Here is a 24,859-nt window from a genome sequence, read left to right as displayed (position 1 = left end):
CCTATAAAGCTGAGGATATTTTCCTGGTTTCCACTGGAGGCATTGCTGCTGCATTCTGTGTTTGATGCAATGCATCACAATACATTTAGTTGCTCATCATTTAACACAACCCTGTGAAAAAAGAGAGCATTTAGTATAGCCTACAAAAAGTTATTAAATATTTTTTTATTATAACAGTTCTGGGGACTGAAGTTGGTTTAAAGATTGAAAGTGGAAAATGTATATCATTTGATGGTTAGAATAGCTTTTAACACGGACAGAGCAACTTTTTAAAGTGATGCACAAAAATGAACAAGGAAACTACCAAAATGCCAGTAGTGAAATAAATATTCAGTCTTTTTTACTAAAGTAAAAATAACCTGACCACAGTGTAAAAATACTCTTATAAGTAAAAGTCTTGCCTTAAAAATGTAGTCAGCAAATAGTACTTTAAGTATCAAAAGCAGTTCTAATGCAGCATCGTGACTATTTTTTTCTATTTGCAGAAAACAAAAAATATCTCACAAACGGGTAAAATGTAATACACAAAGCTAAATATATTTATTTATTTTCTACAAAAAATCCAAACATTGTCATGCTTTGTCAAATGTAGATAAATACAATCCAAGACTCACAAGAGAAAGGGGGATAATGCAGTAACATACCCACAATATCAGAAAAATAGTACTTAAATCATGTGTGTAATGTGCGTTTTATGTCTGAGTGGTGTGTGTGTACTGTGGGGTGAAATACTGTAAAGCAGGTCCAGGGACATTATATAAAAGGAAATTTGAACTGAATCAAAGTTATGATTAAACAGATCTCACAAAGAAAGCCCTTGTCTTTAAAGTTAGGTGGCCAAAAACAAGCATTTGTCAGAGTTACTGTCCACGAGACATTTTCTGTGTCACACTTTGTGGTTAAATCAGTTAAACATTTCATTAATAACCTCAACACACGCTGCAGTTCAACAACGTCTACATATGTTTTGAGTGTACTGACAAACAAGCGTATAAAGGCAGGTGTACAAACACTCAACAACTAAATGTTTTAGCTCCAATACAATTGGACTTGAAGTTATTGAATGCATCACGGTCACCTGACTAAATGAGAGGTTAACCAGTATATAATAATTGGCTGGAACACTGCAGTTGCCACAGTGATATAAAGGCGAAATTGGGGTTTGGCACTTGATCCAGTTCCAATGGAGTCCGAAGAGAGCGAGGTAAGGATCTTCATTTTCAGAGATCGAACCTGCAAAGATAGAAACATCTGTAAACTGCAAATAAGGCTACAACCAAAAGTATGTTTTTCAGTAAAACATTGTAGGACATGTGAAGTAATTGGTCATTGTTGAGGTATTTCAGTTGTGAAATGTAATATAGTGTAACAATGCAACACATAGTAATGCTAAATAATGCAATATAGTGTACTTTGTTGGGTGTACTCTGCATATCTTTTTCTTTGTTATTTAAAACACGCTGGGAAAGAACTGAAAAATCACAGCTTCTAAATATGTAAATATCTGACCTATTTACAGTAGATTAGGAAATTAGTAACTTTTCTAAAGTAAAAATACATTCCTCTGAAGAAAAACAATACTGTAATAACTGCCACGCTGCATTATTAATCATTCAACCTGTGTTTTTTTTATCAGATAATGACAAGATACAATCTTATGTGAAAATAAGTTGGACTAAATGAGAAAGTTATTCGTTATGGGTAAACTGGATTGACTGAAATGTTCAATATGATCGAATGACTGAAAAAGTACATTTGACACAGGCATAAGAAAAAATTAAAAATAGCAAAACAAGTTCAGACAAAACGTTGAAAATAGGCAAAAACTATGAAGGATAAAAATGCTGAAAATGGGACTTAAACTAACATACATTTTTGGCTTAAGAGTAAGGACTAAATCTAAATTAACTTCCAAAATTTGCTCAAAATACTTACAATGAAGAACATAAGGGCGCAAGAGGACCACGCAAGTGCCACATAATATCCATCGCTGCCAAACAATAAGCCACACAGCACTGTGAAGATCATCCTAGAGGAGAAGCATGACAAAATATTCATAATGTCCTTCAATATCAATTTGAATACAACTAACATGAGCCGAGTTAAATATATAAATGCCCTATTTACAAAAGGTACTTTTTAACCACCGAGCTGAATCTGAATAAATATATTTACATCTTTGATTTAGCAGTTAATTATTTCATCTATAATACACAACAGGTTGAAGCCTGGTTCTAAAACTAACCCTCATATCTTCATAGCATATTCATCTTAAGTATAACATGACATTTACCCAACATATTTGTATCCACTGTAGGCAATGAGATCAAAGGTTGAGAGGTCGCTGTGTACCGTCAGAAGGTACAAACTCAACAACATCACCAAGACCTCGATGATGACCCACACGAGGGCGGTGCTGGCACACAGTCCAAGAACCTCTGGACTAAACCTTCACAAAAAGAAAATACACACTTCGTATTTAATATATTTGATACACAACAAATTTACTTTTAGTGATGAACTAAATTAGATAAGGAAGAGTCACTCACCGTTTTTGAATGCCGAGGGCCATTCCAGCAAGTAAAATGTAGGTGATGAAAGCCATCGCTAAAAGACAAAAAGTACACCTAGAACATTAGATAGGCATCACAAAATGCTCTGCTTTTGATCTTCTTCTCTTTTTTTTTTAACTTACTTGGTATGTAAAGATCTGGTGCATTTACATCCTGTCTTGGAGTCAGTGGAGCGTCCCGATGGTAACGAACTTCCCAATCCTACCATGAACACACAAGTACAGTACGAATCACCCTGCTGACTGAACTAGAACATGATATAAGCAAATTATGTTTGGTGCTCTTTTCTTCACCTGAGCTTACATGAAACAATAAAATTAATGAAAATAGATTTAAACTTAATAAGATTAAAGCTCAATAATAAGAATAATAGTGACATTATTATTGAGCTTAAATCACATTGTGGGAAAAGTAAATCAAGACGAGTATCTTCTTTAGTTTGGCTTTTTGTCACCCTGGTCTTGTAAGGAGTTTGCACTCTGTGTTGTTCGTACATTATCAGGGCACAAAATGTTTGGAGTGGTGACTTATTTTACAATCTCAGTAAGATAAAGTGTGTGGGAATGAACTGAGCTCGGTGTGCTTTTATATCCGCACTAACAATCAAAGCATTCTCATGTTCATAAATAAATCTGGATTGGTGATTATGAGGCTGATTAAATTGTTTGCGTGGTTTCAATTGATAAGTGGGTGAAAATATGATAGCAGGGAAAATTATCAAGCAGTTATGCATGCTATTGAATGTTTTGTTTCTTCCTGTATGTTGATGTAGGACAAAGTCTGATGGGTGGATGGCACTGATTACCTGATGCGTGTAAGGAAACATGAGGATCATAAGTTTCTTCAATACATATTTGGTGTCAACAGCAAAGAAGTACTTCAGCTTGTTCACAGACATGTATCTGCTGATCTGAAAGGCAAAGGAAGTGCAAACATTAACTCTAGAGATGAAAAGTGACATTCTGCCAAAGAATAATTAATACAGTTGAGTCACATCTGAACCATTTGTGTATGAAAGCTAACAATCCAGTCGAACAACATCGGTTTCCCCCCCGACTACTATCAGGCAAAGAAGCATTTCAGAGTGGTTGAAAAGCACAAAGTATTAGACTGCTCCTGGAGAGTGGATATGTTGTCAAAAGAACATCTGTATGGTTCTCCATGTTGAAAAACATAAAATTATGAACTTGCTGAGTCACCTTTGTGACAACTGCATGGATAAAAACATTAAATTGTTCAGTTGTAACGCAAATTGCTGTATTTGAGATGACTCTGTACTCCTGTTTAGACATTTTATCTGTCCATATCAAGAGTCAGGCTGTGTCTTGCTTTGTATGCTTCGTCATACAGCGAAACTTCAAAACCTTGTAAAAATGGTTCAGTTTGTTTGTGGTGCATTTAAACCTAAATTTACAAGAGATGCACAGATCGATTGGCCGGCCAATCAGTCTCTTATATTACATTTTCGTGCACACAGCAGCACAGACTACCGTCACAGCCACACACATGAAACATGCATGTCGCACACACAGTGGCAGCTGTGGCACAAAGTACAGCCACACAGGTCATACTTTCTAACACCGAAAAAAAAAATTTAAAAGCCCTGCAGGAACATCCTTAAAAACTAGGTGTTGACAGCAATAAGGTCCCGTAACTTGGGTCAGTTTGGATTTACTTAATATTTGTGTATGCTTTCAATCATAGTTTTTAGAAAGACAGAAAATCTGAATTGGCTGGTCAGACTTGAAAAAATATTAATAATCTGAATAGGCCCAAACAATTGCAATTGGTGCATCTTCACTAAATTGACACCTGTCAATTTGAGATTGAATCCCCCAAGACACATTTTTGTGGCAGGTGTAAAGTTGTGTTAAATGTAACCATATTTATAGGTTACTGGATTAACCCCAATCTGTAGCATATGTCATATCTGAAGGAAACTGTAGTACATCCTGTTTTTTTCTCACCTCCTTGTTCACCATATCTTTTCCTTGGTTGGCTAATGAGGAGCCGTACATCATTGCAGCATTGGCCATTGGGTCAGCAAACATGCTGTTCGGCACAGCACCTCCTTGCATGTCATTTGAGGGTCCTGCCATATTGTACCCAGGAGTGTAGTAGCCTTGATTGTTCATTGCTGGCGCTACAGAGCTGGTGTCATCAAACAGGATAGAATCTGCTGTGGGAGCTGCACGGGCCCTCGGTTTTGCTGTGAATGGATGGACACAACGGAGTAAATTAGGAACATTTGAATATATATCTATATATATATAGATATATATTCAAAAAACTATTTATACACATTTAATAGAGATACTCTCTAATTATCAACACAATCAAATAGGAACAGGCTCTAAAATACTCAGAGTGAAGGTTTACACTTAGTAACCAGTGTATTAGGTACTTTAAGTTTAAACTAATGCAGTATAATACAAACTAATGCAGTTCTGTAATAAATCCTTTACAAATGTTATAAGTTAAAGATTTTGTTCAAAATATTTTAAACAGGTGTTGATTAAATTGTATGGACATGTTGGGGGCTGTAGTTTGTGGTGCTGTTGAATTGTATTGCATTATACTGACATGTGTTTCTAATATTTTCTCCACCCCATGATAATCAAATAGCATATAGCCACTATAACCCTCTTGCAGGTAGGATTTATTCAAGTTACTGGTGTATTAAACTGCATAAAAGTAGGTCTGAGGTTACCTAGTAAACTGGGATCATGTTACTGTATATCACCCGTTAAGTGACAGCAGTTTGTTGAGCTCGAGTAAGAAAATAGGAAGTAGAACCACGGACGGGTATTTTGCAAATATTTTACTAAACTAATAAGATATGGTAACGCGGTGATTCATATTTCCACTTACTTGGTCTGTACCCCTGATGTGGCAAGTCCATTGTGACGTTGGCTTAAAACAAAAACAATGACACGTTAGCTACGTTTCCGCTCAGCTAGCAAGTTAACTTACATATAGATTACACACCGTTATGTTATACCACAGCTGGCATTGAGAACATTTAATTAGTTAGCACGATATTAGTAAGAGGCTCACACCTGCTAGTTAACCTCCGTATAAACGTCTCCAACGGTCACCACTGTGACAACCGGTTCATGCTAACTAGCTAGATAGTCAGGCCAGCTAAGTTAGCTAATATAACCAATATTTTCAAGTAACACGTGGTGGAGCCGCATGTATGAGAAACACACATTTAACAGTAACATGTAAAATGCCCACAAGGTTTGTCTGAGGGACAATGTAATGAAGTAAACAACGAGCACGAGAGCACTCACCTGCACGGCTAACGTTGTTAGCTCGCGACGTGGCTGCTGTTTAGGACCCTCCCATCCACTGCGGTTGGTCGACTTCACTTTGCCTGCGTGGCAGATCACGAAGACAGTATAATCACTAAAGTACAGCGTTACTGCTGCTACTTACACGTGAGACTCTTACTGTACACTTATAACGTTGATCCACTGCGTTTTGAGGAATTATGGTGCTTTTTTTGTTTTAATTGAACGTTACTTTATTCAATGTATCCCAATTTATTCAAGTTATTAACATAACATATGTTATATTCATGAAACTTAACAAAACATCAAATTACTAAACACCGTTAGAATTAGCTCTGGACTTTCACTTTTACTACGTTAAGATTTGGTTGTTAATGCTTCCAACTGTTTTAGTTACTATATTGAGGTCTTTAAATATTTAAGGGTTTTTACTGTTACCACCTCTGCAGTGCTTCAAAATAAGAACCCTACTTACCTGAGTAACGCTACATTAAACTGCAAATGTACCTTTAACATTTTTAATACCAAGTTAAATAACATTTCCCAAACCATTTGGATTGTAGTAATTTTATATTATTCAAATTGTATTTTATTTAACTAGTTATTTCTTGATATTTACCTCACCAAACCATAACCTGGACAATCTGTTTTTTGTACAGGCATAATGGGATTTTGTACTGGGTATAAAGATCAAGGTACTTACGCATTAATTCACAAGGCAACACCCACAAAACCAAATAAACATAAGTGTGTGTCATGAGGATGCTTTTATATTCTCTGTGAATTATGTGTGTGGGATGGATGTGTGTGTGGGTGTTGAGGAGTGTTTGTAGGGTGAGTAAATGGTAATAAGATCTACATTTCCCCTATCCACTCCAGAATTTGTTTTACTTCTGTTGGGAACATTTTAAGAGAATCTGAAAAAAACTTACTTCCACACTCTAACTTGTGAATATACACAAACTTAAAATAAAACCTTTTTGCACCCAAATATGCATGTCTGATGAGCAGACATTTCTTAATCAAATAAGACATAATCGAAACAGCTGGTGGTTGAATAGAGTAATCAGGGGAAACATGTTGGGGCATGTCACAATTATAGCAAGTGTGGCATCATGCATTCCTGACGCTTTAGTCATCTGGCACTCACCTTTACCCCATATTCCCTTCATATGACACCATCAACCACATTGAAAATAAAACATCCTGCATGTGTGTCTTCTTCACCAAAGAGCTATCATGCTCTTTGGTGAAATCTGAAATTTGAGACTCAGTGAAATGGGCCAATGAGCATCAGATATAGGCTTTGTTAAGTTCCATGCTCTTGGCAGTTTCAGTGTACGGTCATTGTCTCTATTCTCATTCATAAATTATGATGAGACAGAAGGCCACTAACTCATAGATAAGGATTAATCTGCACTATTTTGTTCTGTTCCCCCCCCCTCAAAAAAAAGACTACAAACTGTCTTTCAATTAACTTTAGCGACTCTGTAATGTGAGACACTGGTGCTAGAAGAAATCAACCATTGCCGGGAACTCAGTCCTTAGGGACTGCAAGGTCAGCAGCTGTGACAGACTAAGCTAACTGAAGCATGCCGTTTTTTTTATCTTTACTAGCAATTATATTGTGCTTGCAAGAAAAGAAAAAAACAGTGGTTGAATGGTTGATATAAATGAGCAACTTTGTTGCAATGCACTGACTCATCTCCACAGACATGTATACACATTGATGTGGTTTGTGAAGTGAGAGTGACTGCCAAAAACCTCAACACAATTAGGCACAGCATGCACCCAGCTTCACCCACACTTTATGAACTATTTAATAGTCGATCTTGAAGCACGATGCAACCTGGAAATGTATATTTACGATATAAGAGTATCAGTGTATGATTTTTTTTAAACTATTATCAGACCTAAGAGCTATGAAATAAATGGTCAAATTTACTTTTAAGAATATTTGTACTTTTGTGAATACATGTTATGGTCCATAGTATAACATTTAACATACATTATTAGTAAGGTTCACTGTAAATGTATTTCTTTATTAAGAATACAATGGTTTTCATAATTTCTAGATATTTATGTTCTGAACTGGATTTGAAAATGAAAACTGAAAATGTAAACTTAAGTTACCTTGACATTGTTAGACATACTAATTTACTTCAGGTTAGTCATAACATATTAATCAATTGCATTAAAACCTATTATTTTTTAGAGTATATTCAAATTAACTCATTCATTTCACTTTGACATAAGGTTTTTCTAAGTAGTATAAGCTACTGTACAAACTCACATAAATGTTGTAAATTCCCCATAAGCATTGGAAATGAAAACAAAAAGACACAACTAATTGACTTTAGTTCAATTACAGTGAGAACAGTGATACACTTTTGAAAACTTGTCTAGTGTGATCCCTTTCCTCTTGTTGAAATCTTAATGATTAATTTGTGTCCTTATCTCCAAAAAGTACAACAAATATTGAAATAACAGTAAATATGCTATAATTTAAATAACTGTTCTGTTTTTTTGTTTTATACTTCGGCCAATTTTATTTTGAATTGAAATATTTCACCTTAGCGTAAATAAAATATATTACATAAGTGACAGTACTTCCACTGGAGTAGGAAATTGTAGTACTAATGCATCAGAAGTGGTTTCAGTTGAGGAATCCCGGGTGCCTCGCTCAGGAGGAAACTCTCACCATATATGGTCAATGACGTCACGGCACGTGGTTTGATTCATGAGAGGTTCCAGACAACATTATTTCCCGTAACTGCAGAGGGGCGTGGCGAACATATAGTGCCGCTTTAAGAGTTTACAACCTCACAATCATTCCCAGACTTTGGCTTCTAGATGTATGACTAACAACAAGAGGGTGCACTGAAAGTTGTTTTGGGAAGTTTTAAGGCCATTTGGAAAAAAAGCGACGCGATATTTCCTTCCTTCTCCCCCTTGAAGACGCACCCGTTTGGACTCTACCGATTTACTGCAATAAGGTGGGCTTACCCTGAGTTTTGAATTGACACACGAGATTCAACCCGAAAGTACCGTTTTGGTACCTGAAGGCTTTATAACCCGAGCCGGATCAAATTTTATTTTCATTTCAACAGAAAGGATGTATCGAAACTTTGGGAGAGGCAACCCGGTGTACACAGGCAGCGTCTCTGGGTCAAACTCCCTGGGAACCTCCAACACTACAACTACACAGCAGGATCAGGTAGGTGTACCTTCATAGATGTGCTACAACTTACCTCAGAGACTTAGGGGGTGAAACAGAATCTATTTTTTAAAAACGTTTTAAATGCTTCAATAAAGTAGAACTGTTAATGTCACATCATTTGTAACTTCTGTAGTTATACGAGTTGTCATTCTGTAGATCTCTGTAACCATGATAAGCTTCATCATAAGTTATGGTTTACATTCATTATTTTCCATTTATACTTCAGATGCCATATGTTTAGTTATTAATCACATGTTGTTACTTCCATTAACTTTATCTAATCAATGTTTTCAATCTATTTACCCAGAAGTTTACAATGGCTGGCAGCAATCAGTTTGTACCAAGCCTTAATGCCATCACAACCAACCAGGACCTCCAGTGGTTGGTCCAGCCCTCCCTCATGCATCCACCGGGCCCTTCCCGATCTCCAGTACCTCCCTACCCAACCCTCTCAGGGGCACGGCCTCTGGGTCCACCACCTTCCCATCTTCTCAGACCAGGGGTCATAAGAGCAGCCCCAAACACTACTACTTCAACAAGGCGCAGGAACGATGAATATGTAAGAAAATAAATAACTGATTCTGTAACTTTTCAACCATATATATACACTGATTAAGACACTGGTAATTGTGGATTTATTGCGTGTCAGCCAGAGAGAAAATGAAAAGAGCTATCTTGTTTTCCCTGTATATTATTATCATATTTTCCCTGTAAGAGATGCAGATAGTGAGGTGTGGACAGTAGCTCAATCATTTCGTAACTAGTGTGTAATATCCTGTAATGCTCTCTGTGTCATTTCCTTTAGATTTACATATCCATTGAGGTGAATCCATTTAGAAATGGGGGAAGGACAATATAATACAATGTAGAGAGTTTATTGAATACATTACCTAAATAAGACATTTTTTCCAACACCCACTGTTTATGTTCTTTGATGGTGTTTGCTTTGAGTCTTTGTTGACTCAGTGAAAAGATCACCTGCGACACACTGTTTGCAAAGATCTGAATTTTGTGAACAGGGCACTGTTACGTGCCAGAACACAATATCAGAGATGTCAATGTGACCCAGTTTAACGCAACTTTGACCTTAAAAACCATCAGCAATTTCGGCACCACCACAAGTTTGTGGTTTCATCAGGCACATGTTGGCACACATTCCGTTGTAATTTCATTGTACAGGAAGTGGACTGTCATGTGACTCACAGGGGCAAGTCATGTTCTGTGACTCACACCTGAGTCACCACTGGGGTTTGAGGGTGACTCATCACCCTGAAAGGGCGGGAAATATTTGATCAACAGCAATTATTCAGCAGGGTGCTGGATGAAGTCAGAGTTAGGGTGTTACAAAGGCACAAAAGCTCAGACATTTCAAGACCATTCATCCGCCATGACTGTGATGACTCAGTGCACACACAGGGTGGTAGTATTTCACATGTGTCATGTAGTCTACGATGGCGTCCCAAATTGTCTCTCTGTACATTTCATATTTTGAGTTTTCTACCCAAAGCAACATTTCACAATTCAACCTTAGACAGACAATGGTGTTTAGAGTCTGACTCTCTGCGTCAGATTAACTTATTTTATGTATTTTAATCATTAATCTTCCCTTTCTCATGGAAGTTATCCCAGGAAGAGATACAGAGACGTGGAATACGAAGGGAGAGGAATAAGTTGGCTGCAGCAAAATGTCGCAATCGCCGTCGGGAGCTGACAGACACATTGCAAAACGTAAGTGATCATTGTACAAATGCAAAATATTAATGATTGAAACACAAGACATTGGCCTCAATGAGAGATGAGAGACTTAACACGTCTGTCTCTCTCTGCTTTCCCCTGGTGTAGGAGACTGACCAGCTGGAGGAAGAAAAATCCAAATTACAGAAGGAAATAGCTGCATTACAAAAGGAGAGAGACAAGCTTGAGCTGGTCCTGGAGGCTCACCGTCCCATTTGTAAAATTGAGGACTCGGATTCGGATTCGGATCTGATCCCATCAACTTCCTCTTTGGGAGGCATCAAAGTAGAGCCACAGGAGTTCAGCAGACCCGGACCCTCGACCAAACTGCCACCAAAGATGGAGAAACCTAAACCAAAGATAACCATCCCCACCAAGCATGTGACGTTGGCTGCCTCTACCACTGAATCAGATTCTCTCCACACCCCAGTTCTCATGTCTACTCCCTCTCTCCTGCCCTTCACAGCTGGTATGGTATTCACCTATCCCTCTGCCTCTTTAGACACCAGCGCCTCCGTCACATCCCATGCTACATTACACCAAGGAAACATCCACCAGTCTCAAGTCCCACAGCCCTGTGGGATAGCTCATCGCCGCAGCAGCAGCAGTGGAGACCAATCGGATCACTCCCTGCACTCCCCGTCCATCCTCACTCTGTGATTTACTGCCGTCTCGTCCTGGAAAAACACTAATGTTAATTTCATAATGTGTGACAAAAAGGATCTCTGGAAAACATGAGGGAAATGAAAATCATGATTCTGTTAACCATTTCAGAATGAGCTGTGTGATCTGTGTCATTTCTTCTCTTCTCGAAAGTTGATTATGTACTTATATAATATGTAAGGTAGTTGCACTATCAGGATAAGAATGTTACTCTCTTTTAAGTATTGATATAAAGTCTTTATATTTTTCATTTTAAAAGCTATCAGATCAAAACACAGCATTGCATGCAGATACAATACAACTGTGATAACTATCTAATAATATATTAATAACGATAACTCAGTATAATATTGCATTTAATAACTTTTTACATTGTTACTTTATTGTTATGTAACATTGTATAAACTTTCTCAACAAGGGAAATATAGTACTTATTTGTAAATGGTCCTTATTTTTGTATGAATCTTTTATGAATCCTAATATTGTCTATGCAAATATTTGACCACTAAGGCTGGGCCATAGGAGTTAATATAGATTATTACCACATATTTATTCTTGAGAGTGTAATATATTTTTTATAATGTTTTTATTGTATCTGACAGATGAACTGTTTTGGTGGGCAGTGCCTTACTTTAATCTCTTCTTAAACTGTACTACTTCACAGACAATAAAGAGCAAATAACTGTTGTCCATGACTGTGTGAAATTTGTGATGTCATATTATTATTGTAAAAAACAAACAACAAACAACAGAAGGATATGATTAAACTTAACTGCATCTCAAAATCAACACATTCCTCAAATTTAAATTAAAATACTGTCAGACTGACAGGCGTATTTGTTTAGTCAGCTGATGGAAGATTAATCTGCAGATATTTTGTGAATAATCAATAAAAGATGAGAGCTGAATATTCTCAGGTGGCACCTTATCCAATGTGAGGATGTGCTGCAGTGTTTTATACCATTGGAAACTGAATATCTGTGTGCTTTGGTCAAAAAAATAAAGACATAACCTTTGACCCAATTACAACAGCCATATGTCTCTCTCCTTTCTTACATTTGAGATGGAACGACTAATTGAAATAATTATATTTAAGGAAAATAATCCCAACCCTTTTACTGACGCTTGTTAGAAGTGATTATACTGACATGAATGACAGCTCTATGCCCCTCAACCATGAACACTGTGTTCTCTGTTTCTCCATTTCCAAAAAATGAAGTGAATCTCCTGCTAATACAAACATGGCTCAGAGGGAATTGGGTTGCTCTGCTAAAATGGGGTTGGAGAGAGAAATAGAGATGAGACGAGAGTCAGATTGAGAGCTATAGAGCATGATGGAGAAAAAAATCGGTGTGCTTGCTGCTGTCACAGGACGTCTGTGCATCGCTAAGTGGTTAAAAGCATTACTGCCCTCTTCAGCTCTCCGGACTGGGATCCAAAAATAAAACTGATGAACATCCATAAAGTCATACTGCGTGACATGACGGGAGCATCAATCAAGTGCAAGTTGGTTTCGACACAAAGGTCAAAACAAGTGCAGAAATCATTCATTCATTCATTCTGTGTCATGTAAATGTGTAAATGCTTGTTTCTGCAAAGTCAAACACACAAAGAAAGGTCAGAACAGCACAAAGTGTCATACCCACTGTATTTAAAGCTCTTCAATGCACTACGAGCATAGCCCACCAATAAACAGCTAACAACAAAATAAATCTTTTCTAATCCATGTGCATTATCTATGATTTAAACTGAAATCGGTTAGTAGCCTAATGCTAGTTAATACAGATAAATCAAGAGAAAGAAGGGTCAAAGTTAATGTTACAGGGTAAATACAAAGCATGAGTTACAGAAGACAAAGCTGACTGTCGTCAACTCAAACAAACTCTGTGATATGCTAATTGAACATCAACAACAATGTAAGAAAAATGTAATACAAGTGAATTTAAACAGCTTGGTTTGAATAGAATATAAATCATTAAAACTTGTAGACCTTCCAGTTTGATACAAAGAGTTTCCAGTTGGATTTTTAAAAAAGTGACAGAACTTGTTCAGTTCAGCTCTGAGTGAGGTCCAAGGACATCTACCATGTCTGATCCCAAACCCTAACATGTGTGCTGGCTCTAGACTCCAGCTAGCACATGTACATTATGCACAGCAGCCCCACCCACAGTACACCTGAAGGGCCCTCACATCAGACTGGATAACAGGCCTGTACAAATTGTGACAATCATCATGCACATATGGCACTCCAATCCTGTCCTGAGGAAGAGAGTGCATAAAATAGTACACATTATTGGGCATCTAGCAAAAGCAAATATCAAATAGTTTCATTTTTTTCTTTTATCACAAATCTATTTCAGTGCTATTGGAATTAAGTGGACTAAATATGGCTCAAAACTGGATTGAAATGAATCTTTAGATCTGTGATTTAAAGATCCATGATAACGCTGTCCAGTGCAATAGAAAAAAAGGCTTCTACCAGTGTAGGCTAGTCCAGTGCATGAGATAAATTTGTATATGTGACCCATTCTTTTGGTCCCATTTATTTTTTCTTCAGACCACTGAAAAAGGAGAATTTCCCCAAAACAGAGGGCTCGATAGAAAACAAATACTGTAAAATGTTGATACATTATCATCTGGCAAACATCTATTAAACGTCTTTGTAAAGTCCTGAAAATGTCAATAGTGGTAGATTCTTTGTCAAGTCTAAACCTGGTGGCACACAAATCTTTGCAGCATTCAGAAGGCCCTGATGCTTTTGCACCAAATTGATTTGTATAGTCTGACAAAGCTTCCATGTCTCCATTCTGTCAATCACACCACCCCTAGTCTACAGATTCCTTATTTGATTTGGAGAAGCCCTGACTGCGGACATAAATCTGACATCAGTCATCAGGTGAGCACACCAGGTGGAGCTGGTCTGGGCTTCCCACGCTGCCTGTGCTCGAGCTTCCGTCCCCAAGGTCCCGGGCCACCATGCAGGGCAGGTTGAGCTCGGTGGACCCTCCGGGGCTGGAGTCACTCCTGCTGACACACTCCTCCTCCAGGACCAGACACAGCTCCTTCAGGTCCAAATTCTCCTTCACCAGCCCGTCCTGCATGCGCTCCAGGTCGGCGAGCTTTTTCAAGTAACCGCCCAGGTCCTCCCTCATCACTTTAGCCGCGTGATGCCCGAACAGCTGCCATTCCCTGGCCAGCTTCTTCACTTTGAGCCGGTCGTCGTCCAGGAAGCAGCACAGGTCCCGCAGCTCCACGTTTTCCTCCTGCAGGCGCTGATTGATGACTTTCAGTTCCCTGATTTCAAGGAGGTGTCCCTGCAGCTGTTTATTTACCTCTTTTATCAGCCGTCCTCGCTGGATGAGAGCTGATATTTTCTCCGACTCCTCTTTACGCAGCCGGCTCACCAGCTCCTCTTTGGAGCACGCCAGCAAATCCTCGTCAGACATCTTTGACAGCTCTCTATTTATTATCTCACCGTCGCTACCCATTTTCTATTTAAAAAAAACCTGCACCTATAGAGGGTACCTGAGAGTGTATTAAAAGCGCTGAGGTGTAGCCGGGTGCTTCACTGCTTAACACAGAGCCATCACATCCTATTCCTCTGCATACAGTGTTTTCCAGATGTCAGCCTATGCGATCACCACAGCACCGGAGGCCAAATCATGGCACAAAAATGTGATTTTCTTTTTTTTTCAGATGGCTTTCTCCAAGGCGCTGTGATTTAAGCCCTAATTTGTGCTGAACACAGTTCTCCGTGGATGATGTCTTAATGAGGTCGTGTTGCGCCGCGAACCCACATTAATGTCAATCTGTCATCTTCTCCACAGCAGACTGTGTTCTCCAAAGGCCTCCAGGACTACAACTGTCCTTATTTTACCTCCTCTCTCAGTATGTGAAGGCAACGGCCGCCCCCTGGGCTCTTCGTCGGCCTTTATGTGCAAAGGACCGGCCGATCCACGGAGGCTTAATCCAGCAGCCTCGTCGGATGCACACCCTGCAGATGTTGTGTTTTTCACGTCGCTGGCATCGTCTCACCAGGCTCGGCTGAATGAACTCCGTTCCCCGGTGTACGAAGAACCGTACGGTGCAGCGGCGTTTCCACCCGGTTCTTTACAAACGACTAATCTTTAGATAAAAAAACAAACAAATTAAACAAATTAAAATCCAATCTCGCCCTTTATCCGCTCAAAATGAATACATCATCGCTGTTCATCCTCTGGGGCTGGACTGTTACCACAACAATGTCCGCCTCCGCCACTTTCACGGCTGTGACTCCACCAAGCGGCGAGCTGCTCGTCAAACTGGAGTCAACCGGAATCAGGCATTGCCGCCTTCAAAATAAAAGCACCGACTTGTTACATTTTTATGAAAATAGTGAGAAGAACGAATTGGATTTAACTGCAATGTAGATTTCGTACTCATCAAAGTTTTTACTTGTTTTGGAAGGTATCTTTGTCAGGTTGCAATGCAATCATGTTCCTCAACAATCATGTTATTTTGAATGGTTTTTTTTCCGGAAGTTTCACTTTTTGCGATAACTGCTGTTTTGACACGTCGGTTAGACCGCAATCGGACATGTTAGTGGTTTCCTCTGAGGCTCTTCGCATACCACAGGGCATGTGACATGGTAGTGAATGGCATAGTATAATTGAATAGCTCAGTGATCTAGCGGATCTGACTCTGGTCGTCTCAGCTATGAAAATCAGTCTGCTGCATGTCTCTCAGAGAGGAACTTGTGCGCCCCCATTTGGATTTTACTTTTACCTTTATCATGTCATGAATCCCAAAACAACATGGATATGCCCATTTCTTGAAGGAAATGATGAGGAAAGGTCTGTGCATCTTGGGTTATCTGATCAGCTTGGTCTCATCATCCTCAAAAACCAAAGACATGCTATGACCAGATCTTAGCTCTGCCCAAACCTTTGCAAAAACATAGGAGATACATTACCTTCATGCCTTTAAAGTTCACTAAAAAGAAAGATGCACAGTACAATGCAGAGGTATCATGAGTGACTTGTGGTTGTACTTGTTTCTTTTCAAAGAACATTGGCGGAAAGTGTGACTGCAGGCTTTTTTTCTTCCATGGGTTTATGCTGAGGCATTCAGCCACATCCTTCCGCCCTCTGTCCCACCTCCATTGTTCAGCTGAGGCCAAAACAATGTAGGGTGTTAGCCGTGCAAGAGGGAGCTGGGGATGGAATCAGGGTGTCATGAGGGGTTAGAAGTGAGAGTGTTGATGTGCAGCGAGAGATCCGACAAAAAAGACATGTTGACTGAGTCGTTTTCCCTTATGTTGTGATTTTGAAGGACACATGAAACACCAAAAGGGAGGGCGAGGAGAGGGATTTGCAGGGATTTATTTAGATTAATCGCCAGAGGAAAAGAGAGCAGATTGTGAACACGCAGCAAGCAGGCACAGGCCTTGTGCTCACACAGATCTCATCTCGGATCATACACATTTTAAAATAAATTAAGAGCACAAATGGAAGGGCAGAAATAGGCTGGCTGACAGATGTGCTGTAGTGATTTGAGTCTTTACATTATCGTTCATTGTAGTTGAATGTTTTTCTGGCCATTGATGGCTTTCTTGCTTAAAATGAATGGTTGCCAACAGAATTAAACACAGGCCAACTTTGCGGCTCATAGGCAGTGGGCAGGTCGTTATGGGTTCTGGGTATACGCATTTCGGGAACGGCAAGACATCCTCAGCTTTAGGTTTGGGTTTAGAAGTGGGACGATGATGTCCATTTTTTTCTTATGGTTTGCTTTAACTATGTTTTTATTTGTTTTATATTGGCTCTGTGACAGTACGTTAAATATGAAATGCATTATTATTATTATTATGAACACAGGGGAATTAAACAAAACAACCCGAGGTCAACCTATAGCACCATGATTAAAGTGATTATCATCCTTCATGATATAGTGTTACGACACATGATCCCTCAAATATACCCAATTCGAGAAGAAACCTACAAAACGCTGTCCATTTCTGTTTTCATCAGGGATTACTGTCTAATTATTAAATTGTCTACACCACAATTTTGTCTGCAGTCGTATATTCACTGGTCAGAAAAAAAGTGTGTCTTTGTATTTTAACCTTATGGACAAAGACAACATGAAATGGCCTATTTTTCTTACGACGCATAAGCGTTATCATATCGGGATTGTGCCACATTTGAACCCCGAAGGATGAGAGATGTCTGCTTTGGCTCTAAGCTGTGACTGAAGCAGTGGAACAAGATGAACAGTCAGCAACAGTCGAACACACAGAATCTTCACTGTGTTCGTTGGAGCGTTCAGTGTTACAATGTAGCGAATAAAAGAGACATGAAGCCGAAAAGAACGCAGATAATAAGATTGTTGAAACCATACAAATAGTAGAAGCTCTGAGAGGGGAAGTACCATAGACTAACAATAAACTGATGATAGAGCAAAAATGACCTAAAATAGTTTCAGAATAAAAGCATAATTTCTACAAATGGGTTAAATGACAAAAAAACTCAAATTGAAAACACACAATATTACACCATCATCATGCATTAGGATCAGCAGGCTATGTGGGAACAATGCTTTTAAAATGTGTTCTCGGATGTGGATTTTGCTAAAATATTAAATATACTCTACTCCTGTATGCGAGAACACTTCCCCCTAATCTGCTGTCAGGGCCTGCTAAGCCTTCTCTGCTGGCCTAAACAGAATCACAAAGTTATAGCTATGTTATAATTGTATTGTTTTTCACAAATACACTACATGTATTATAATATGTGTTCCCTATTAGCTTATTTTCTCATTGCACAGCTTCCTCTGTTGCTCTGCCTTCAGCCTGCAGCTTCCAGCCTGGTGCGTGGCCGCTGGTTAAGGATCTGGTTAAGAGCGCTCATCCAATCACATTTGACCTCTGTTTCTGTGGTAGATTGGCGCCTTAAACTACATGGAGAGGCCTTCTAGTCTCAGGTTTGATCTAAAAACATATCTTGTGTGGTTGATAATCAAAATCTTATTTATACAACACATATCAAAACCAGTTGTAATGTATCTCACAGGCAGACATAAAAAGAACAAAGGATGCAGCTACATGCACATTTCTACATAAATATACATTTATAAACACATATGAATAAATCCAAACGTGATCTGTAAACTACAAGACGCCTAAAGTTCGGAACTAACAGGAAGTCATTGTTTCTGTGACTTCCTGTGTATACTTTGGAGGCAGCCTAAAACTGTCCGACTTGATCGCAGTTTTTCGTCAGCGCCTCCTGCTGCTGCCGCCTCCTCTCGTCTGGATTCCAGGCGAGGCGCAGCTCTTTCTAACGAGTCTTTACAGTAACAGCCGCGCACGCATCGAACCTTTCCTGTGACGTCACGAAACCGGAAGTCCGTTTCTCCTAACTGCGTTTGTTGACACCGAGCACCCATAGCAATACAGTACGCTGCCGTTTGGTAGACGACCGTGTTTCAAAACACGTGCGCTAACGTTCATTTTATCTCAGTTTACCGGTTTGTTGTCTGGTTGTCGGTTCATTCTCCGCTGAAGCTGCTCGCAGATCTCAGGGAAGAAGCAGCCTTTAACGGAGGGAGTTTGCTAGGCGGCCATGGCAAGAGGGGTTCAATTCAGCCAATATTATTTAACCGTTTACTTTACTTTGTAGCTTTTATTGCAGTTCTGTGCTTGAAACGGGTCGAGAAACACGCTTACCAAGGTATAGTGTGTGTTTGGTACTTAAAGTGGCTTTAAGATAATCTGACAGCTGATTGATGATGGCTAACGTTACTGATGCTAAACTAAACATCTTCTTGCTTTTACTTTTCTGCCACCACGCAGATGACGATGGAGCTGGATGTGTTCGTGGGTAACACCACCATCATGGACGAGGAGGTGTACCAGCTCTGGTTGGATGGTTACACAGGTATGAGTCAGATTCGTGGGTCTCCAGGTCCCATTGTACTACAGCAGACTGTGGACACACTGATGAGTAGAGGTGCTTATACATAGTCCTGGTTGGTTGGAGTTATTTCACAAAGATGCACACAATGAGGCTTTATTATCACTGAACATATAATTCAAATGCAGTGGTTCCCAATCTGGTGATCAGGACCAACCCAGAGATCACAAAAATAATCTGAGGGGTCGTAAATGCCATTATCCTACGCGGGGAGCTAGAGCCGATCCCAGCTGACATTGGGTGAAGGCAGGGTTCACCCTGGACAGGTCGACAGTTTATCGCAGGCCACATATAGAGACTGACAACTAGTCACGCTCACATTCAGACCTACAGGCAATTTAGAGTATTTTGTTAATCTGAGCTGCATGTCTTTGCAAGCCGGAGAACCCGGAGGGAACTCACGGTGCCACGGGGAGAATATGCAAACTTCACACAGAAGGACTGCCCAAATTGGGAACCGAGCCCGAGCCGGACCCCTCTTGCTGTGAGGTGACAGTGCTAGCCACTGCACCTACGTGCAGCCGGGGTCGTAAATTGAATAGGCTAAAGATTAGAAACCTCTAATGTGCTAAAGGTGTGACATGATTGGAAAACACATAATGAAACCTGCAATGAGCTGCACACATATTGCAACATGTGTATATATATATATATATATATATATATATATATATATATATATATATATATATATATATATATATATATATCCACATCCTGCACATTTAGAAGAAGCCTATGTAAGATTTATGTCATTTTCCAACTTTGAAATATGCCCCTTCCTTGAACTAGGTTATTCCTCTCTCAAGGCAGATGTTACCACAACATGTCTTTTTTATTAAACACTACTACTTTATTCTTGTTTCCTGACATAATAAATGAGAATATATTCTGACAATTGTGTTCCCATGTTTATAAACACTTAATAACACTTCAATCACTTTGTTCACTTTATTTACTTCAACTGGTGCAATATAAATAACATTTTAAATACATTTGTATTCTGTCTGTATATATAATACTGCTATTGTAGATTGTTTGTATTGTTTTATTACTGTCTTACTGTTTATTTATATTTCTTGTTTTTAATTTTAATTTTTACTATGTGTCTCTTGCTGCTGTAATCCTGCAATTTCCCCACTGCGGGACTAATAAAGGATTATCTTATTTTATATAGTGCTGCTGTATATTCACACAAGCAGCTTTTTTAGGATAGGTTATTACACATAACTACAGCTATGGATGAATCACAAAGCTTGTCTGATTTAACCAACAGTGAACGATGCAGTGAAGGTACGAATAGATGGAGGAGTGATGGAGGAGTGTGAGGCGAGTGCAGATGTTCTGCTGAGTGACACCATGGACCAGTACAGGACTTTCCAGATGTGTGAGCGTCTACTGCACAGCCCATCCAAACTAGGCAACCAGCTACTGTTCCAGATCCCACCTCATCGACAAGCCATGCTCATAGAGAGGTGCAGTAATGATGCTCTAATTTTTACACCTTGAATTGTCTGATGTGTGCAGTGTCTGAGGGTATATAACGCATCTTATCGTCAATATTTAATCAAGATTTATGTAATTTTTTATCTTGGAAATATGCCCCTTCCCTGAACTAGGTTATTCCTCTCTCAAGGCAGATGTTACCACAACATGTATTTTTGATTAAACACCACTACTTTATTCTTGTTTCCTGACATAATAAATGAGAATATATTCTGACATTGATATTCTGATATTCTGTATTTCCATGTTTAGATATTACACCTTCGATGATGCATTTGTCCGTGAGGTCCTGGGAAAGAAACTCTCCAAAGGAACCAAGAAAGACTTGGACGATATTGGAGCCAAGACGGGTGTGACACTGAAGAGCTGCAGACGACAGGTAAGAGCAACACCACAAGGACTGTTTGGCTGTGTTATCAGTTTATAAATAGTTACTGCTCACTATTAATCAGAGAAATCTTCAGCAGTTTAAAAAAAAAAGATTGATATATTTTTGTTGTGAAACCACCTTGAATTGTTCATGGTCCTAATTTTTTACTTCAGTGATGAGCTGAATTCTTGACACTTGACAAATTTAGTAAATCTCATGCATCATATGTTTAATTTCAGTTTGACAACTTCAAACGTGTTTTTAAAGTTGTGGAAGAGCTGAAGGGACCCCTGGTGGAGAACATACGTCACCACTTTCTTCTTTCTGACAAGCTTGCAAGGTAATCCGTGTGAAGAGCCGAGTACAAACCTCCCTGACTGCCTCTGTGTTGTTGCAGTTGTTATGAGGAATTACTACATGGGTTTATATTTTCAGCTAACTCTAACAAAACCTCTTCTGTGAAGTCTAGCTTTCAGGGTTATTTAAACTAGTGAAAAAAAGTGTTATCTATCTATATATTTGTTAGTTTCTATAATGCCTCTTTCGTTTATTTCAGGGATTATGCTGCCATTGTTTTCTTTGCCAACAATCGCTTTGAGACGGGGAAAAGAAAGCTGCAATATCTCACATTCCAGGACTTTGCTTTCTGTGCTGGGCAGCTTATCAGCAACTGGACTGTTGGGGCTGTTGGTGAGCCATCCGTCTGGTTTCCTTCAGTCGTTTGCTGTCATTTTTATCTGAGATATGAAGGACATGTATAACATGTTATTCAGTTATGTAACAACCATGTAACCATCTAAATGTGTCTTAGTTTGAGGGTTACAGATTAATAAAACATTAGAGGTAAATCCAAGAACAACAAAAATAGAACAAAAACACAAAATATAAAGAGGACTTTAAATATATGTCTCACATAAGTACAATAGGTATGCTGTCGATGTTGGCTATTAGGAATAAGGAACATTTAGAGCAGTGCCTCCGTCACTGAGGCCAGCTGACCACCAGAGGTCCTTCAGGTTTTGCAGATCCTATTACAATGAAGATGAAATTAAAATGTGTCAAGTGAACAATGTTAATTGGGGTAAACCAGTCTGATAATAATTGTCAGAAAAATGAATAAGCAGTGATGATAGTTAAAAGAAAAAAAACCCTCTTTTGAACATATTTGACAGTGTCTGACTTTGTAGATAACATGGTGGAAGACATGGACGTGGATCTCGATAAAGAGTTTTTACAAGAGCTGAAAGAGCTGAAGGTTTTAATCACTGACAAAGATCTGTTGGATCAGCACAAAAGGTAACATGAAGAAAAACCTAAACGTTTTTTCCTATATCAGAATTTTTAATTGGCATGTAATTTTCTTGTATTGGCATTTCTCTCTTTTTCCTTTCTCCCCTTTCTTTCCAGTCTGGTCTGTACAGCTCTCAGAGGAAAGACTAAAGCTTTTAATGAGATGGAGACTAATTTTAAGGTGAGAGAAATAGAAAAACCTTCAGAATATCGGAAATGTAACCCAGTCAGTAACTTCTACAGTGAAAGGAAATAATAGTTTTTAAATGTAATTATTGCCTTCTTTTTGTAGAATCTATCCAGAGGCCTTGTTAACATTGCCGCAAAGTTAACCAACACAAAGGATGTCAGAGATTTCTTCATTGATCTTGTGGAGAAGGTGTGTACTTCTACAAAATGTAGTTTCTATTTTTATGTGTTTGACGCAAAGACAGATCATTCCACTCCAGTCCTGAAGTCTGCCTTTGAGACTGTGATGTAACGTCTCCTCCCCTCCTTTTTCTCCCCCAGTTTATTGAGCCGTGTCGTTCCGACCGATGGACAGCTGCGGACATTAGACTCTACCTTACTCACTACAACAACTCTGCACACATACTTGACACATTCAAGTGAGTTAATGTGTTTTTATTCTGTAAAGCTTATCAGGTAGAGCGCGACTCCAGCCTTGCCAGGACTTTTAATTCCTCAGGGGGGCGCAAAATACAGTCAGGATTTTGTGACCGAGTTCTTTGAGAAAACTAACCAAATAATATACAGTATGTACTTTGGCACTCATCAAAGATGCTCAAGCATAAAGTTGTGCTTTAAATCCTCTCTAATATTAACGTCTCAGCTCCACCAGTGGGTGTCACCCTATCTCGCCCGTGATTTCTCAAACTGTAGTTACCTTGTTTCTCATGCAAACACTCAGGAATGTAGTTAAGGGTTTACACAGCCCTCCACCACTACATGTTTAACAAAGAGATATTCATAAAAAGAAACAGACGACCCACCCCCCACGTACTACATTGAGTCGACCAAGATTGCCTCATTTACTCTCTTCACGCAGATTTCACAATTACAGTTTGTCATGACTTGCATTAGCTCTTTGCTCCATTTACTTACAGTTTGCTCTCTTTCTGTCTCTCTCTTTTCTGCCCCTCAGACATCAGGTTGTGTGGGACAGATACATGGGCGTTGTCAAAAGCTGTATCTTCAAAATGTATCACGACTGAAGCGGTTTCTTCGCAGCTCGCCCCTCATTTCTCCACGCTTCCCCCTCGTTTGTTTTCTGGCCGCCCCCCCCACCGAAGCCGTTATCTTAACCCTTCGGTTTGTTTCGTTTAGTCAGCGGTGATGAATTCTGCTTCTTAAGCCCCATTATTGCTTTCAGTCTCCTAGTTTGCACATATAGAGTCCCTACAGTGTCTGTAAATAAAATGAACATATTTACATCAAAATGTCACTCTGTTTTGTGTTATCATTTTATCTGCGGTGTTATATGGAGGAGTTGTTATCTTTAACTCATTCCAGGAACAGTTTACTGATTTTACTGAGAATTGGTTGGAGACAAAGAGAGAGAGAGAGAGAGATGTAAATCATAGCACAAAAGTGAAGAGGGCAGATTGGTAAAACCCTGCTTCATCAATCTAAACAATCTAAATTAGTGTTTTAGAATTGAATATGGCCAGCAGACTGCATGTGTCATGGACTGAAACCTCTTCCAGTGTCTGTGTGTGGTCATGGGCATAAGGGACCAGCCAGGGGGGCACAGTTGGTCCAGGTAGGGGGTCAGTGTGACTTTTAACAGCATCTCCCGTAATGACAGCTGCCACCACCCAGAAAGAAAGGACAGATAAACAATCTTGGGCTAAGTAAAGGTTATTTTGAACCAAAGGTTTACTGAGTAAAAAAAGAAAAAAAACAAATACAAAAAAAAATACAAAAGTATTGCTCCCACAATGTTAAAAAATAGCATGATTGTGCACTCTAAAAATATAAAGATTAGTATGAAAGAATATTCGGTATAAATTTTAATGCATGCAGTCATTTTGTAATGGGTTTGACCTATAAAAACTGGGTTAAGCAACATCTTAACCAGTTTGCAAAGCAGGCTGATAATTTAGCAAGACAAAATACTGCTGAAATGATTCCAAGTGAAGTAATGGATTAGTCATGTAGAGCAGCAGAGCAGCAAAGCTGGTCAGGAATAATGATAGTATTTTATTTTCTCTATTTCATCCCATAAAGCGCCTCCAGTTTATTCTGAGAAATAA

The 24,859-nt window shown here is 39.1% G+C and overlaps 4 protein-coding genes across 4 annotated transcripts; 2 read left to right on the top strand and 2 right to left on the bottom strand.

Annotated features, from left to right (window-relative positions):
• Window positions 1–511: 511 nt before the first annotated feature.
• On the bottom strand, window positions 512–4,727 carry yif1a (Yip1 interacting factor homolog A). Its single transcript, XM_079228602.1, has 7 exons — window positions 4,541–4,727; window positions 3,379–3,483; window positions 2,696–2,774; window positions 2,550–2,607; window positions 2,294–2,449; window positions 1,936–2,029; window positions 512–1,233 (listed from the first exon to the last, which is right to left on the bottom strand). The coding sequence occupies exons 1-7, from the start codon at window positions 4,706–4,708 to the stop codon at window positions 1,075–1,077; spliced, it is 819 nt and encodes a 272-aa protein (XP_079084728.1). The 5' UTR covers window positions 4,709–4,727; the 3' UTR covers window positions 512–1,074.
• A 4,244-nt stretch (window positions 4,728–8,971) lies between these two features.
• On the top strand, window positions 8,972–12,173 carry fosl1a (FOS like 1, AP-1 transcription factor subunit a). Its single transcript, XM_079229103.1, has 4 exons — window positions 8,972–9,086; window positions 9,397–9,648; window positions 10,710–10,817; window positions 10,932–12,173. Exons 1-4 carry the CDS (start codon window positions 8,985–8,987, stop codon window positions 11,481–11,483), a joined length of 1,014 nt encoding a protein of 337 aa, XP_079085229.1. The 5' UTR covers window positions 8,972–8,984; the 3' UTR covers window positions 11,484–12,173.
• A 2,198-nt stretch (window positions 12,174–14,371) lies between these two features.
• Window positions 14,372–14,974, bottom strand: ccdc85b (coiled-coil domain containing 85B; the record flags this gene model as incomplete). Its single annotated transcript, XM_079228745.1, has 1 exon — window positions 14,372–14,974. One exon carries the CDS (start codon window positions 14,972–14,974, stop codon window positions 14,372–14,374), a length of 603 nt encoding a protein of 200 aa, XP_079084871.1.
• Window positions 14,975–19,064: 4,090 nt separating this feature from the next.
• Window positions 19,065–24,000, top strand: fibpa (fibroblast growth factor (acidic) intracellular binding protein a). The gene is made up of 11 exons (XM_079228744.1): window positions 19,065–19,195; window positions 19,318–19,402; window positions 20,715–20,913; window positions 21,197–21,323; window positions 21,554–21,654; window positions 21,871–22,004; window positions 22,502–22,610; window positions 22,722–22,785; window positions 22,897–22,983; window positions 23,115–23,212; window positions 23,749–24,000. The coding sequence occupies exons 2-11, from the start codon at window positions 19,318–19,320 to the stop codon at window positions 23,816–23,818; spliced, it is 1,074 nt and encodes a 357-aa protein (XP_079084870.1). The 5' UTR covers window positions 19,065–19,195; the 3' UTR covers window positions 23,819–24,000.
• The last annotated feature ends 859 nt before the right edge of the window (window positions 24,001–24,859 follow it).

The sequence above is a fragment of the Taurulus bubalis genome (assembly GCF_910589615.1).
Source record: "Taurulus bubalis genome assembly, chromosome: 13".
Taxonomy (NCBI): Eukaryota; Metazoa; Chordata; class Actinopteri; order Perciformes; family Cottidae; genus Taurulus; species Taurulus bubalis.
This window is presented reverse-complemented; position numbering and strand designations above follow the sequence as displayed.